General features: G+C 37.6%; 1 protein-coding gene across 1 annotated transcript in view; it reads left to right on the top strand.

The window, feature by feature from the left end:
* LOC117067920 (olfactory receptor 3A1) overlaps positions 1-14,113 on the top strand; it is a 46,127-nt gene extending 32,014 nt beyond the window's left edge. The window contains exon 2 of the mRNA XM_033185101.1: positions 12,291-14,113. Coding sequence (XP_033040992.1) covers positions 12,297-13,244 — 948 coding nt within the window. The 5' untranslated portion in view covers positions 12,291-12,296 and the 3' untranslated portion in view covers positions 13,245-14,113. The remainder of the gene's footprint in view (positions 1-12,290) is intronic.
* Positions 14,114-17,366: the final 3,253 nt, after the last annotated feature.

Here is a 17,366-nt window from a genome sequence, read left to right on the forward strand (position 1 = left end):
AAAGATGTATGTCAGTGTGTGGATTGCTGCAAGAACTGCGTACCCCATCTAGACAAAAAGAGGAATCATTCCTACAGCAGTAACCTTGTGCTTTTCCCTCGACTTTTTAACATCTTCCGAATTTTATCAGTCCTTCAAAGTCTAGTGCAAATTCCAACTTGTCCAGAAATCCTTTCCTCATTGCTGTTGGCCACAACGATGCCAATAGTGATGGCATCAGAAATCCTATTTGTCAACTGGAGCAATCATGCGTTTATTTATGAAACAGTGCATACATAAAATGGATTTATGCCTATGGTTCCTAAAGATGAATCAGACACGAATCTTGTCCTTAAATTGGACTGGGGGAACTAGGCTACACAGCTACATGATTGTGCTAGGAAGTACAGTGGTAAGTGCCATGTAGAATGTAATTAAAGGGCATTGGGAAAGCCGATGACATAAATATCACTTTAATACGGGCATAGATCAGGAAAGTATTTCTGGGGAAGGTAGCATTAGACCGGAGTCTTAAAGGCTTTAACCATGTGACACTGGAAGGACACTCTATATAGAGAAAACAGCACAAGCAAAAGTGGAGATGTAGGAAATCATAGCGTTTGCAATCATGAGTTTAAAAGAGGGTGATCAGGGCAGCTGGTGACTGTGGCCATGGCCCACCCAAGGCACTGGCTTGGACTTGAGCTACTGCAGGCTGCCAAGCAAGACTTTGGGATCTACAGGAGCACAGCTGTAGAGACTGTGGGAGTGGGTTTTTGAGTCTTAGGAGTGGTCACAAATAGATTCAGAGGGAATTGAAGGAGAAGAGCATGGCTTTATGATTCTTGAGATGCCTTGGGTTACCTAGGGTGGTATTATGTGTGGTGGTTAAGGGCAGAGGCTCTGGAGTCTGACTCCCTGGGTTAAAATCCTGCCTGTAACATGTGCTTTATGTAACTCATGTTCTTTCTGTACGTCTTATGAGATGAATACCTCAGTATTAATTATAGACAATTTGGAAAGTAGAGAGGAGTAGAAGGAAGAAAATAAAAACCACCTGTATTACTATTCAAACTACTAATAAATGCTTGGCATTTCCTTCTAGTCTTTGTGTGTGTGTGTGTGTGTGCATGTGCGTGCATTTGTTAATATAAAATTATAGTGTATAATTCTGCATCCTGCTTTAATCATATAACCTTATATCGTAAGAATTTCACTTTAAAAGTGTGTTTTTGGGCTGGGCGCGGTGGCTCTTGCCTGTAGTCCCAGCACTTTGGGAGGCCAAGGTGGGTGGATCACTTGGTCAAGAGATCAAGACCATCCTAGTGAACATGGTGAAACTCCGTCTCTACTAAAAATACAAAAATTAGCTGGGGGTGGTGGCACACATCTGTAGTCCCAGCTACTCAGGAGGCTGAGGCGGGAGAACTGCTTGAACCCAGGAGGCGGAGGTTGCAGTGAGCCGAGATTGCGCCACTGCACTCTAGCTTACCAACAGAGAAACTCCATCTCAAAAAAAAAAGTGTTTTTGAAGTACTTTTTATTGTGTTTTCATCATTATATACTGATGATATATAAAGAAATATTTGTATATTTGTTTTTCATCTTGCCACTTTTATTTTAATAGCTCTTTTCTTACAGATGAATAGCCCTTTTCTCTTTCTTTCCAACATGCAAACTTTATTTTTCTACTCCTTGACATTAATTTTGCTAGTGATTCTAGGACAGGTATAAAAAATAGACATATTGGTGAGAATCCCTCTCTTGTGCCTGACTTTCATAAGATAATCTGCTATTCGCCATTTGGAAGGATATCATAGTATCCTTCTATTCCTAGATAACTACAACTGTGAGGTTTTTTTTAAAGAATGGATTGTGACCTATAAAATGTATGTTTTAATTGATTTGATGTGTTATATAAATGCAGTGATGTATTAAATTATCCCTAATTTCTTACAAGAGCTATAAGTTAATAACGGTGGGTTATTTTTTAAAAATATTCTAATTGTTAACATTTTCTGTAGTTACATGAGCATTTTGTTTTCGTAGTCATAACTAGTGTTGTTCTCTAGTGATATTTTTTCTTCCTAAAATTTTTAGATTTTAGCATCAGATATATGTTGACTTCATAAAAAGTATTGGGATTTTTATATCTTTCTCAAGCTATAGGAAATTTTATATAGCATGAGAACATTCTACTCATTAAAGTGTAAACAAAGTTTTTCTCAACAGCTTTATGAGCTGGAGATTGTTACTAGTATAATTATTCATTTCATTTTATTTTTAATTGAAAATAATTTTATTTATGGAGTACATTGTGATTTTTTATGTATGTTTATACTGTGGAATGATCAAATCAAGCTAACTAACAAATCCATTATTATCACATACTTTTTTGTGGGAAAACATTTAAAACATATTATTTTAGCAATTTTGAAATATATAGTGCATTAATATTTATTACAGTCACCATTCTGTACACTTGATCACTAAAGCTTACTCCTCTTGTCTGAAACTTTGTACCATTTGACACCTCCCTTTCCCCATCTATCCTCCTTCTCTGGCCTCTGATCACCACTATTCTACTCTCTGTTTCTATGAGTTTGACTTTTGTACATTCCACATATACATGAGGTCATGTGGTATTTGTCTTTCTGTGCCTGACTTATTTCACTTACTATAATGTCCTCCAGGTTTATCCGTGCTGTCCAAATGACAGAATTTCCTGCTTTTTTAAGGCTGAACAGTATTCCATTGTATATCTATATGTCACATTTTCTTTATCCATTCATCTGATGATGGAAACCTCGGTTGCTTCTGTATCTTAATTTTTATGAATAATGCTGTAATGGACATGGAAGTGCAGTGTCTGTCCAGCTTACTGACCTCAATCCCTTGGATATATACCCAGAGATTAGATTGCTGGATCATGTATATACATGTATGTGTGTGCGTGTATTTCGCTCCTTTCTAATGCACATCAAAGCATACGATATTCATTCTATAGGTTGTATTTTACTTTTAATAATGTAGCTTTGAGGTCTTTCAAATCAGCATAGACAAAGCTACCTTTCTTTTTTCTATAGCTGCATTGTATTCCTTTTTAAGGATGTACCATAAATAATTTAACCAGACTTCTGACTGATGAATAGTTAGGTTATTTATGATTATTTGTTATTACAAACAATTCTGCAACAAATAACCTTAAGGGAGGAGACCACCCCTCATATTGTCTTATGCCCAATTTCTGCCTCCAAAGAAAGAAAAAGTAAAAACTAAAAGGCAGAAATGAAATCCACGGGCAGACAGCCCAGCGCTGCGCCCTGGGCCTGGTAGTTAAAGATCGACCCCTGACCTAATCGGTTATGTTATCTATAGATTACAGACATTGTGTAGAAATGCACTGTGAAAGTCCCTATCCTGTTCTGTTCTTTTCTAATTACCGGTGCATGCAGCCCCCAGTCACGTACCCCCTGCTTGCTCAGTCAATCACGACCCTCTCACACGCACCCCCTTAGAGTTGTGAGCCCTTAAAGGGACAGGAATTGCTCACTCGGGGAGCTCGGCTCTTGAGACAGGAGTCTTGCCGATGCCCCCGGCCGAATAAACCCCTTTCATCTTTAACTCAGTGTCTGAGGAATTTTGTCTGCGGCTCATCCTGCCACAACCTCATAATATGTAATTTCTTATATGTGATCATTTATCTATTGAATAAATCCCTACAAGTGGAATTACCAGGTAAAAGGAAAAACACATTTGTAATTTATCATATATTGCCAAATATATGATAAAGTTAGAGCAACTTATATTCCACTGATGATCTCTGAGGGGGCATGTTTTCCCACATCTCGTCAAATAAGAGAGAATGGTTGGATGATATGTTCGCCAAACATGTTGGGACAGCATTTATTGAGAGAAAACTTACGGGGACAGGAGTGGTATCAAGAATGCAGGTCCTCCATGCCCATCACATTCTGGGACATCACCCCACTGTCTTTGGGCTGCATGACTGGGGAAATATCTTTAACACCAGCCCCTACCCGGCATAATCAGGGGGCTGCATCTAAGCCCGGAGCTGCAGCTCTGCAACATGGCAGAACCTATGGCCTGAGCCCTACTTTAACAGTGGATCAGGATCAGTCACTTAAGACCTCTGGTATAGACAATTTCTATAGCACCTTGCAGAAGGCCAGCCTACAGAGTTAAACCTTACTTATCAGAAAGCATTTGGTCTTTTTCAATCTGATAGGAGAAGAATGGTATTGTGTTGTAGTTTGATTTGCATTCCTCTAGTGAATTTAATCTTCTTTTCTTGTTTTAAGAGATATTTGTATATTTTATCTGTGAAATGTTAAATCATTCTGCCACTTTTCTATTGAGTTGTTGGTCTTTATATATATGAGAGGTAGCTGTTTATATATTAGGAATATGGGTCCATTGTCTCTGGTGTCAGTTGCAACTACTTTTTTCCGAGTTTGTTGTCTTTTGATTATGCTTATATCAATTAAGTATATTAATTGGAATTCAATCCAAGAAAAGGCAACACAACATTTTGAAATTTACTGTAGGAATTAAACTTTAAACTACTTTTGAAGCAAAAGGAGTTGGGAAAATAACAATCTGAAAAGCAGCAGAGAAAAATCCCTAACCAGCTCTGGTGTGGGTGCAGGAGGTAGAGCTCCCAGGAAGGCAGGTAAGTCCAGCTGGTGGAATGGCGAAGGCGGCAGATGTGGAAAGCTGAAGGTTAGTTATTGGCTCTTCATGGCTACCATTTCTGTGAGTTTACAGCAAAGCATCCAGTTGCTGTTGTTGAGCAGCATGGCAGTCAGGAAGGGGAGCTCTAAACAGAGCAAGAAAAAGCAGGGATAAACTGGAACCCTGCAGAGAGCGTAACAACTTCACTTATTCCTTACAGCTATCATGCAGATTCCCTCAGTGGCCAAGCCTAACCTGGAACTTTATAGGGAATGGGATTTGGGGAATATAGTTCCAGCTTAGATTAATTGCTAGAATTTTAAATTAATCAATTTTGATGTTTTATTTGTATTTGCTATAGTCATTCTTACATTATTAAAATTCTTCATTTCTTTCCTAATAACTTTATGCTTTAATTTTTACATTTAAATCTTTGATCTATTTAGAATTTATTTTTGCAGAGTATATGAGGCATGAGTCAACTTACCTTTTCCAGATAGCGATATTACCCCAATAGTGTTTATTGAATAATACATCTCCCATTCATGTAAGGTGCTACTTATATGATGTACTAGGCTCCTGTTTTATTTTAGGCCTGTTCCTGGACTTTTCATTCATTCCATTGTTCTGGCTTGCTGGTCTTGAGCCAGTATCAAAGTGTTTACATTGCTGGGGCTTTATAATATATTTTAAAAGTTGGGGCTGGGCACAGTGGCTCATGCCTGTAATCCCAGCACTTTGGGAGGCTGAGGCAGCCGGGTCACCGAAGTCAGGAGTTCGAGACCAGCCTGACCAACATGATGAAACCCCGTCTCTACTAAAATACAAAATTAGCCAGGTGTGGTGGTGCATGCCTATAATCCCAGCTACTTGGGAGGCTGAGACAGGAGAATCACTTGAACTCGGGAGGTGGAGGCTGCAGTGAGTTGAGATGACACCACTGCACCCCAGCCTGGGTGACAGAGCAAGACTCTGTCTCAAAAAAAAAAAAAAGGCTGGAAGACATAGTCCATCTTCACTAATTTTCCCACAACTCTTGGTTGTTTTTCTGTACAGAATTTAGAACCAGCAAAATATTTATTTTCAAAATATTCTATTGGCATTTTTTATTGGCAATTGCTATAATTTGTTGATTCTTTAGGGATAAATGACATCCTACTGTTACAGAATCTTCCAGTCTAAGAATATGACATGTTTTTTTCCACCTGCTCAAATCTTATTTTGTATCTTTTGGCATATATTAAAGTTTTCTTTATGAAGTTGTTTTACATTCTTTGTTGAGCTTAATCTCTGGGAAGTTTATCTCTTTGTTATTATTGTAAGCATTTTTTATTCCATTATATCTTCTGATTTTTTAAAGCATTCTTGTTTTTATGTACATAAGCTATTAACATCTGTACATTAATTTTTAATACAGCAGCCTTGCTGAGGTGTTTTACTGATTGTAATAGTTTTTCTCATCTGATTCTTGGTTTTCCAAGTATACAATCATACTATTTGGAAATAATTATAATTTGCGTCTTCCTTTCCAATTTTTATATCCCAGATTTCCTTTTATTGTATAATTGCCTTGGCCAATATTTCCTGAAATTGTTAAATAACAGAAGTAATTAGATTTTCTTTCCCTTGTCACTAACAGGAATACTTCTTATATTTTCCAAAAGTTATTACGGTGCCTTTGAAGTTGAGGTAGCTCTATAGCTCTGTGATTCATGTTAAGTACGTCTCCATTCATTTCTATTTTTAAATAAGTTAAAATATAAATAATGGATAAATGTTTTATCTAACACCTTTTCAAATCTACAGAGAGAATAATGTTTTTTCTTTTCATCTATTAATGTAATTAAATGTACTAATATTTTAAATAATTTTAAGATGTCTTTGCATTCCTAGAATAAACCTAGCTGGTGATGGTGAATGATTTTTGTCTCATATTTCCAGCTACTGTGCGCTAATATTTCATTCAGTGTTTTGCATTCATATTAATAAATAAGATTGACCAATATTATTCTTTATTTTCTCTTGTTCCTTTTGTTTTTGAGCCAGAGCCTCGCACTGTCTCTGGGCTGGAGTGTAGTGGCATGATCTCAGCTCGCTGCAACCTCTGCCTCCCGAGTTCAAGCGATTCTGCTGCCTCAGCCTCCCAAGTAGCTGGGAACACAGGCGCCCGCAACCATGCCCAGCTAATTTTTGTAGTTTTAGTAGAGATGGGGTTTCACTATGTTGCCCAGGCTGGTTTCGAACTCCTGACCTCATTATCCGCCGGCCTCAGCCTCCCTGAGTGCTGGGATTACGGGCGTGAGCCCCTGCGCCCGGCCTTTTTATTCCTTTTTTAGGGGTACTGTTTTTGTTGATTTGGGGAATAGATGGTATGCCCCTTCTATAAACGTAATTTGAAAAGATTTCCTTCTTCAGTATCCCAGTACAGTCAAGTAACATTGGAAAAACTGATTCCTTGAAATTTTAACACAATTTTTCCATTTTTTGGTAGGGATGAGGGAATGTTGGTGGTCGTGTAATAGAATGGAGTCCCTTTTTGAACAACTTTATCTATCTTTTTCCCATAGTAATTAGCTTGTTTCAGTTTTTTCAGCTTGAGCAAGTTTTCACACGACTTTTTAATCATATTTTACCAATTATGTCCAATTTTTCAAAAAATATATATTGGGGTAAAGTGACTTTGTAAGTAATTTTTAATCTTTTAATGTAACTGTGATTATTTTCCTTTATAAATTAGTTTTGTATAGTTGTATTTTCTTTCTTTTTATTGATTGAATTAATACAAAATTTAACAAGTTTATATACCCCTTTTCCTACCCATAAAAGATTTATTGAAATTGATTAGCTCTGTATTTCTACTCAAATTTTGCTTTTATCATTACTTTTCTTATGGTTCCTTTTCTAATGTCTTGATTGGATCCTTTAATTTTTTTTCTGTTGTTGGTATACTCATTTAAGGCTGTGAATTCTTTTCTGAACACTGATTTAATCCATTTTTTAAAATGTGCTGCTTTCATTATCTCCTTTTTCTTTTGCAGATATTCTTTAGTTTTTGTTGTTTTCATTCTCTGTTTGGTCCAACTGTTTAAGTATTTCTTTAAATATTGGATTTTATTTTATTTATTTATTTTTAAATTTATTATACTTTATGTTCTGGGGTACATATGCACAGCGTGCAGGTTTGTTCCATATGTATACATGTGCCATGTTGGTGTGCTGCACCCATTAACTCATCATTTCCATTAGGTAAATCTCCTAATGCTATCCCTCCCCCCTCCCCCCACCCACAACAGGCCCCGGTGTGTGATGTTCCCCTTTCTGTGTCCAAGTGATCTCATTGTTCATTTCCCACCTATGAGTGAGAAAATGCAATGTTTGGTTTTCTGTTCTTGCGATAGTTTGCTGAGAATGATGGTTTCCAGCTGCATCCATGTCCCTACAAAGGACATGAACTCATCCTTTTTTATGGCTGCATAGTATTCCATGGTGTATATGTGCCACATTTTCTTAATCAAACATTACAAGAAAAAAACAACCCCACCAAAAAGTGGGCAAAGGATATAAGCGGACACTTCTCACAAGAAGACATTTGTGCAGCCAACAGACACATGAAAAAATGCTCATCATCACTAGCCATCAGAGAAATGCAAATCAAAACCACAATGAGATACCATCTCACACCAGTTAGAATGGCGGTCATTAAAAAGTCAGGAAACAACAGGTGCTAGAGAGGATGTGGAGAAACAGGAACAGTTTTACACTGTTCGTGTAAAAGTGTTCCTGTTTCTAGTTCAACCATTGTGGAAGACAGTGTGGCGATTCCTCAAGGATCTAGAGCTAGAAATACCATTTGACCCAGCGATACCATTACTGGGTATATACCCAAAGGATTATAATTCATGCTGCTATAAAGACACATGCACACATATGTTTATTGTGGCCCTATTCACAATAGCAAAGACTTGGAACCAACCCAAATGTCCATCAAGGACAGACTGGATTTTATTTTTAAAATCATGTTTCTTTCAGTTGGGCTCTGATCATATATTATTGTTTATATTATTTGTTCTTTTGAAGTTTGCTGAATTTCTGGTTTTATATATGCTCTTTCTGGGCAGTGACTGTTTCATGGGCACTTAAGGAAGGTGTGCAATGTCAATTGGTTCTACCTCTTGAAAAATATTGAGGTTTTTTATCGCCTTACTTTATTCTGCCAACTTAAATTTATATGGACTGGAAAGTCACTGAAATCCACTGTTAACCTGTTTCTGACTATTTCTCTTTGAACATCCTGTGCTTTTTGCTTTACCTATCAATGCTATATACTTGGGACATTCGTTTTCGTACCTATTACATCTTCTTGCACCCCTTATAAAATGGTCTTCTTTTCCTCATTTACTGACATTTTTTAATTCAAACACATTTTATATTAAGATTATGATCCCTGCTTTATTTTTGTTTACGTCTGGCTGGTATTCCTTTACCTTTCACCCTTTCTAATTAACTTTGTTTTGGTTATATATTTTGGCATCAGCGTACAGTTGTATTTTTTTAGATCCAACCTGAAATTATTTTCTTTTACTAGATGAGCTTGGCCCACTCGACTTTATCATTATAAGTGTGTTTGGTATTAATTTTATTCTATTATTTTATGTTATACAGTTTGCTTTTATTGTTTTGAAATACCCCTTCACTGTAAGAGCCACATTTGTCTTTGTTTTGTGTGCATGCTTCCTCTCATGTTTTAGAAGATTTTTTTCTAGGGTTACTTTTATAACTGTAACTTTGTGTAGAGTTCTAACACTCTGTTTCTAGTCAGTGTCTACTAATTCCCTGGTGTAAGCACAATGAAATGAGCATATTCCCGTTTCTTTTCCCTTTTCTCTTTTTCCTATACCATGTAACTTATTTGATTACGTTATACTAATCGTTCTTTTATACTGGTTTGTGTACTTATACATTTGTTATGTAATTTATCAGGTTTAAATAATATCTTTTAACATTCAGCTATAGAAGATGAGGAAGTCAACACATACTTCCTTCTATCTCCTTTTTTGCTAATTATAAACATTTTACCTTTTGAGATTTCAAAACCATTTACATTTTATTTCATACTTATAATTTCCACAAATGTTTTAGTCTTAGACCTATAGTTAAATACATTTAAGATTAACCATCAGTTTATAGACTGCAGAGTTCCCATTTTTCTTTTTGTTGACTGAAGTCTGTTTCTTAAAAAAGCTTCTGTTAAAAAACGAAACAAAACTCTGGAGTCTGCTTTTTTCAACAATGGCTAATGTTTGTAACTTTCCTTGAATTCTCAGATTGCCAGTTTGACTTTATATATGAATATTATATTTGAATAATGATCTAGATAGTTTTAACAATTTTGGATCATATTTTCTTTCCCCAGAGGCTGCAGGCATGTTTTTCATTACATTCCAGCTTTGACTGCTACTTTGGAGAAATGATATACTATCTTAATTTATTTCCTTTAGAATTGACTGGATTTTGTTTGTTTTTGACTAGGCTATCCATTTTTTAAATCATTGATATTCAGTGATATTCCAGTGGTATGTAACAATGCTGGCATTCTGTATGAATGTTTCCTGGGACAAGGTGTGCACTTTTGAATTGTAAATTCAAGTGTTTCTGTAATTTTTTAATTAAAATTGAGTTTTAAATAATTGTTCTTTTTCACTTTTTTGATTTCCTCCTTTGGTAATTCTATTGTACATAGATTGGATCTCCTTTGTCTCTTCTCATATCTGTCATTTTCTCTCTTTTCTCATTTAATCTTGTCATCTTTTACAATACTGTTCCTGCATCTGTCTACTTTTTTTTCATTGTATTGTTTCTAATTTTTTTTTTTTTGGTGTAGTGATTTTACATTTCTTTAACATCTTTTCTTTCTTCTTCCAGCTCATATTTCTTAATTTTCTTGAAATCTCTTTCCTCAGCTCTTATATTTTTACTCTGTTTTCTTATTTTATATCGGAAAAATGCCTCCTTAAGTTTTTTTTTTTTTTTTTAATTTTTGGAGAGGCTGAAATGTTTGGTAACAATTTTCTTTTTCATTATTATTTCATTTTTTTAAGTTCCAGGGTACGTGTGCAGGACACGCAGCTTTGTTACATAGTTACCTATGTGCCATGAACATGTGCCATGGTGGTTTGCTGCACCTATCAACCCATCACCTAAGTATTAAGCCCAGAATGCATTAGCTTTTTTCCCTAATGCTCTCCCCCCGGCCACCCTCCTGTGACAGGCCCCAGTATGTGTGGTTTCCCTCCCTGTGTCCATGTGTTCTCATTGTTCAGCTCCCACTTATAAGAGAACATGCAGTGTTTGGTTTCCTGTTCCTGCATTGGTTTGCTGAGAATAATGGCTTCCAGCTTCATCCATGTCCCTGCAAAAGACATGATCTCATTCTTTTTCATGGTTTCATAGTATTCCATGGTCTACATGTACCACATTTTCTTTATCCAGTCTGTCATTGATGGGCATTTGGGTTGATTCCATGTCTTTGCTAGGTAACAATTTTCATATGTTCAATGGCAACATTCTTTGATGGAGTGAATTTTATCATCCATTTGTCTTTCTTGTTTCTTTACCTCTTTTTTCTGGTAAAATCCTTGTTTATATGCTATGCAGGTTTGTTTTAATCCTTAAATGAAATGAGTTTTTGCCAAACTATCTATCACAAGATACTTGTATCTTGCAAGGCTAAGACATGATTCAGACTAGCAGTAACCTACCTTGTGATTCAGAATTGGAGGTAAATTATTTTAGCTTTTACTTGTATGTAATGAATACAGACAGGTAACTACAACTGTGAGAACTGATGTATTTTTTTCTATCTTTTGCCTCCAGTATTATGCTTTGTCTATAGCCTGTGTACCTAAGTCTTCATTTAGCCTTTTCTCTGCTTCCTGAGTTCAGTTCAGGATCACAGAGGATTGTGGTGCCATACTTTACACCGTATACCCATTATTGCAAACAAGAGCTTTGGTTTTGTTTTTTATTGATTGCCTCCCTCTACCCAACTTTTTTTTTTTAAAGAGAATTATACTCATGTAACTCTTCTATAGTCATGGATTTCCTCTCTCTGCTTCTTGTCACTCTCCTAGTTGATCTTTACTGTTCTTGAATCCATCCAATCTAGTTTATGGATTGGGGTTGTGGACATTTACTAGTTTCTTTGAAGATAGAATCTGTATGTTTCTTTTTCTGCTTGTTTTGGAAAGAGAGAAATTCCGAGAAGAGAACGTTTTGGATTTACTCGGCCGTGTTCAAACCAGAAGTATACTTTTTGCTTATTTTTCCCAAGGGTATGTCTTGCATAATCTTTACAAATAGGTTCTTGCAGCTGGGGGGTCGGTTGGAGGAGGGAGATCCAGAGTGGTAATGTTACCTGTGCGTACACCTGCAAATAAAGGTAAATGTAGTGAAAGAGTAAACAAGTGTAGTGTGGCCTGAGGAGCACAAAATTCCTTACTTGTACAGAGTGAATGTAGCAGAGGGCTGGGCAAGTAGAAGGAGATCTGTTTCTTTTTTCTGAATAAATAAATTATTGGGAGGAGTGATTATTTTCCTCCTTGGATGTTTCTTTGCAGGAACTCATGCAGCCAGAATCTGGGGCCAATGGAACAGCCGTTGCTGAGTTCATCCTGCTGGGCTTGGTGGAGGTGCCAGGGCTGCAGCCAGTTGTCTTTGTGCTCTTCCTCTTTGCCTACCTGGTCACGGTCGGGGGCAACCTCAGCATCCTGGCAGCCATCTTGGTGGAGCCCAAACTCCACACCCCCATGTACTTCTTCCTGGGGAACCTATCAGTGCTGGATGTTGGGTGCATCAGCGTCACTGTTCCCTCAGTATTGAGTCATCTCCTGTCCCACAAGCGTGCAGTTCCCTACGGGGCCTGCCTTACCCAACTCTTCTTCTTCCATCTGTTCGTTGGAGTGGACTGCTTCTTGCTGACCGCCATGGCCTATGACCGATTCCTGGCCATCTGCCAGCCCCTCACCTACAGCACCCGCATGAGTCAGATAGTCCAGAGGATGTTGGTGGCTGCATCCTGGGCTTGTGCCTTCACCAATGCACTGACCCACACTGTGGCCATGTCTGTGCTCAACTTCTGTGGCCCTAATGTGATCAATCACTTCTACTGTGACCTCCCACAGCTCTTCCAGCTCTCTTGCTCCAGCACCCAACTCAATGAGCTGCTGCTTTTTGCTGTGGGTTTTATAATGGCAGGCACCCCCATGGCTCTCATTGTCATCTCCTATATCCACGTGGCCGCTGCAGTCCTGCGAATTCGCTCTGCAGAGGGCAGGAAGAAAGCCTTCTCCACATGTGGCTCCCATCTCACTGTGGTGGCCCTGTTCTATGGTTCAGGTATCTTTAACTATATGCGACTCGGTTCAACCAAGCTTTCAGACAAGGATAAAGCTGTTGGAATTTTCAACACTGTCATCAATCCCATGCTGAACCCCATCATCTACAGCCTCAGAAACCCTGATGTGCAGAGTGCTCTCTGGAGGATGCTCACGGGGAGGCGGTTACTGGCTTGAGGAGGTCTCAATTGACCTTTTCTCCTTGCATCTTTTGTACTAACGGAAAAATCTTCTAGAGCCAGAAACTAGAGGAAAAAATGGTTCAGACTTGTTTCTGTTTCCATGGGCATAAGAAGGACTTTTTGTAGGGAATAATAGTTTTCATTTCTTAAAGCAGCCCTGCCCAATTATAGGTAATGAGTGTATAGGATCTGCCAAACCAGCCCCTTAGACATGTTCAACCTCAGGCACCGTGTTCTCTCCTTTCTGGCTAGAGGTGAAACCTAGGAAGCTGTGAATGCTCGCGGTTCATGTCCCAGAGGGAACGACTGTTTGGTTGGTTACAGCCCGTGTTGCCAGAAGTACCCCAGAAAACTCCCCCCGAGAAGTCATATTTTTCCCTCAGGTTCAGGTATGCTTGGTCTGTTTATAAAACATAGGTCTAGAGATGAGGATTGTTTGATTTCTCCCATCAGAACTCTATAAGCAAAAATAAAATAAAAAGAAACAGAAACCAAAAAGTAGCTCTTTCTCTTCCCTTTAAACAAGGACCCTATAGCATAGACAGGGGACAGAGGGGAAGCTGTATGGTTACTTATTCTCTAGTAATTCTGGAGCACCTGATGCCTGTGTGCAACTCACAGACTTGTTTCTAAACGCTAAAACTCCATTAATACGTATTGTATATCTTATGATACAAAAATGAATTTTGCTCATCTTTTTTCCCCATGTGTTTCAAATTTTTCGAGAGGATAAGAATTTATAATCTAGAAAAGATAAGAATTTATAATCTAAGCATTATTTACGTATTTTAAAAAACCCAAGACCCCTCAATATGAAAATGTCTCCAAAACTCTCACTCTTAATCTCCAAACCTCCTTGCTGAGATAATCCATGACTATAAATGCAAGTCGTATGGTGAGGAGTCGCCCTGAATGTCCCTTCTCAGTAGGGGAGTGTGGCTCTGACCCAGAGCATTCTCTCAACGTACTTGATGTTAGACCAGCCATGATCTCGCTGTATCTTTTCAGCCTCCCATTTAGGACTCATTGCCCACTCCTGGCAACTCTGCTGTGCTACTGCTGGTTCCCAATGCATCTCCCTAAAACTTTCCTTTGACTGGCACCTGTGACTTGGCTTCTCCATAATATTTTATGGGGGTGAGGGATTGAACAGACGCGGTAAGATAGAGATAAACAGAACAGACACAAAAGAGGGAAGCAAAACAAGATTGGAGGAGGAGAGTTGGTGGGAAAACGAAATGGAAAGATGAGGAGTAGGGAGAATTGCAAGTGGTGGGGGTTGAAAGGGAAGCATGGCCATATTAGAGAGGAGCAGATGGGGTACACAGAATGGAGAATGTGAAAGAATGGAGGAATTGGGTAAGATGCTTTGAGACTGTTCAAAGATCAGAGGAAGAAAGTAGGGGAATAAAATAAGTGGGTCACATATGAGATATGTGGGCATCCCATTCTGTGTTGTCCAGCAACAACCAATTCCAGTAGCCCTGATGCCATCATTGTAGTCCATCTTCTCTACTAAGAAGGAAGTGATTGATATTTTAAGTTATGCTAAATATACAAAAAAAGTGCACCGAGGACTCGTTTTCTCTCTCTCTAAACAGAGGTGCTCCTAGGATGTCAGGAAGAAGGTTTACTAGATGAGAAAACACAGAAGAAAAGAGTGCTGGGTATTTTCTCCAGCTGCATATCTAAAATGTCATCAAAATTTATGACAAACTGCCCAAATTAGACTCCCTACCTTTTGAGTCATGCTGGCTGATAGTGTCAGTAGACAAAAGAAAAAGATGTCTTTTTCTGATTCTTACTGCATCATCAGACAAACTTCAGGGACACAGTCAGTCTCCTTCAAAGGTCAAGAAGACTGTTGGGGAAGACCTGGGATATGGTTCCCATCTCATCTCTTCTCTCATTCACGATGTGCTTGACCTTGAATAAGTTGATTAGTTCCTCTGGGTCTGTTCTTGACCGAAAGCACTAGGTTATATTAAGGTTCTTCCACTGCGAATGTTCTGTGATTCTCTTAGTTTGAATGAATAGAAAGACTGGATCTGTTTACCCTGAGAGAGCTACCACACCTTCCACCATCACTTCTTTTGCTACATGTAACACCTGCAGCAAAACTGAGCCTGTTGTTTATCTCCAAAGATCTGGCGCCTCTGGCATTTCGTCCAGCTGGCTATTTACTTCCAGCCTCAAGGAAAGACTTCTGTCTTGGCCTTGTTACTAGGGTAGACTGGAGCAAGTGGGTCCAACATCATGGAGAATGGCCAAGGACATGATTCCCTGGTCCCTGTTCACCCTCCAGGATCATACAGCTTCTTTATCAATTTGGGAGATTTCATTTCTTTTGGAATTTTTCTCCCCTTTTATATTCCAAACTGGAAATCTCCTTGCTACTTAAAAATTCTGTTATACAGGTAATGCATCATGTTGTAAATGTCCAAACAGTACAGAACATCACCACCCTTCTGCACCATCCCCACATTAATCTCATCTTTAAAAGTAACTACTGTCAGTAGTTTCATGTTTAGCTTTCCAGACAAATGAACACACACACACACACACATACAAAAAAAAAAAAACACACACACATTCAAAACCATACTGTGTTGTAATCTTACTTTTCTCTGTCTATATTACATAGTATAATTTTACATGTCAGCCTAAACATCTGTCTTATCCATTTTAAAGGCTGCATAATATTTCATTTATATAAAATTATAATCTGTTTAACCACACCCCTATTGATGTAATTTAGTTCCCGTTTTTGCAACTGCCAATAATACTGAGATTAGTGTTTATATATCTATCTGAATATCTGAAATTATTTCCAGTGGCTAAGTTCTTGAACGTGGTTTATGTGTTTGTATATAAGAACATGTTCACTATGGGAAATAGAAATGCAAAGTTAAAGTTTAATAAGTATTCTGCCTTTGCATTTGCCAAAAAATGTACAGCATTTTACATCCAGATTGGCAAGTGTATGTGAACGCTCCTCACTTCACATCTTTGACCTCACTGGATGTTTTATATATACATCTTTTTATATTTGAAAATTAGATGAAATATTGTATTATTTTTCATTTGAATTTCTTTGATTATGGGTGTGGCTGAATACATTTTTATGTACAGTCATGTGTCACTTAACGACGGGGATACATTCTGAGAAATGCGTTGTTAGGTGATTGTGGTGTGCGAGCGTCGCTTCCAGCTGTGGAAGAGTGTACTTGCACACACCTCGGCGGTATGGCCTAGTAAAGACCTGGGCTATATGAAATAGCCTGTGAATAGCCTATTGCTCTGACCACTGCCATATATGCAGGCTTTATTGACCAAAACATCATTATACTGCACATAACTGTATTTATTTGTGATTTGTATTTCTTCTTTGCAAATTTCTTTTTCTTTTTTTTTTTGTCTTTTTTTTTTTTTGCCCTTTTGGTGATAGTTTATCTTTTTGTAAATGATTGGTAGAAACACTTTCTGTTTTAAAACGGTAATTCTTTGCCATATATGTTGCTAACATGTTTCCTAATTTCCCATTTGTCTTTAACTTTGTTTAGGGTAACTGCTGCCCAAATTAATTTTATATTTTATGAACTTTATCTTTTGTTTTATGTCATGCTTAGGAAAAAGAGCTTTTCCATCTAAATGCTGTATAAATATGTGTCTGATGTTTTTCTAGTATTTTTACGTTTTTTTAAGTCAAATATTTAATATATTTAGAGCTTATTGTTGTGTGTGTTCTAATTTTTTCTCGTAGATAATTGTCTCAGCACAATAAAATATAAGTTCGATTACATATACAGTATATTGATATTATATATATAATAGAAAAACATAAATTCAGCAAAAGTAAAAATACTTTAACTGAGACAAATGCTGCCACCCATGAAGCAAGTTTGCAGTTCAAGCCTCGCCAGGAGAATTACCTATCAAACCTGGGAAATGACACATGATAAATAATCTAATCGAGAATCTCCAGCAGAACAGAGTATTCGTAATAGCCAGGATACAGTCCAGAATTAAAATATGAAGAATCAAAAAAATGCAACACATTCTCTAGAGAAAAGAAAATCCAGCAAGTCCAACTCTGAAATGAACTAGATGTTGACAC

Source organism: Trachypithecus francoisi, unplaced genomic scaffold, assembly GCF_009764315.1.
Source record: "Trachypithecus francoisi isolate TF-2019V2 unplaced genomic scaffold, Tfra_2.0 Lachesis_group20, whole genome shotgun sequence".
NCBI classification, from domain to species: Eukaryota; Metazoa; Chordata; class Mammalia; order Primates; family Cercopithecidae; genus Trachypithecus; species Trachypithecus francoisi.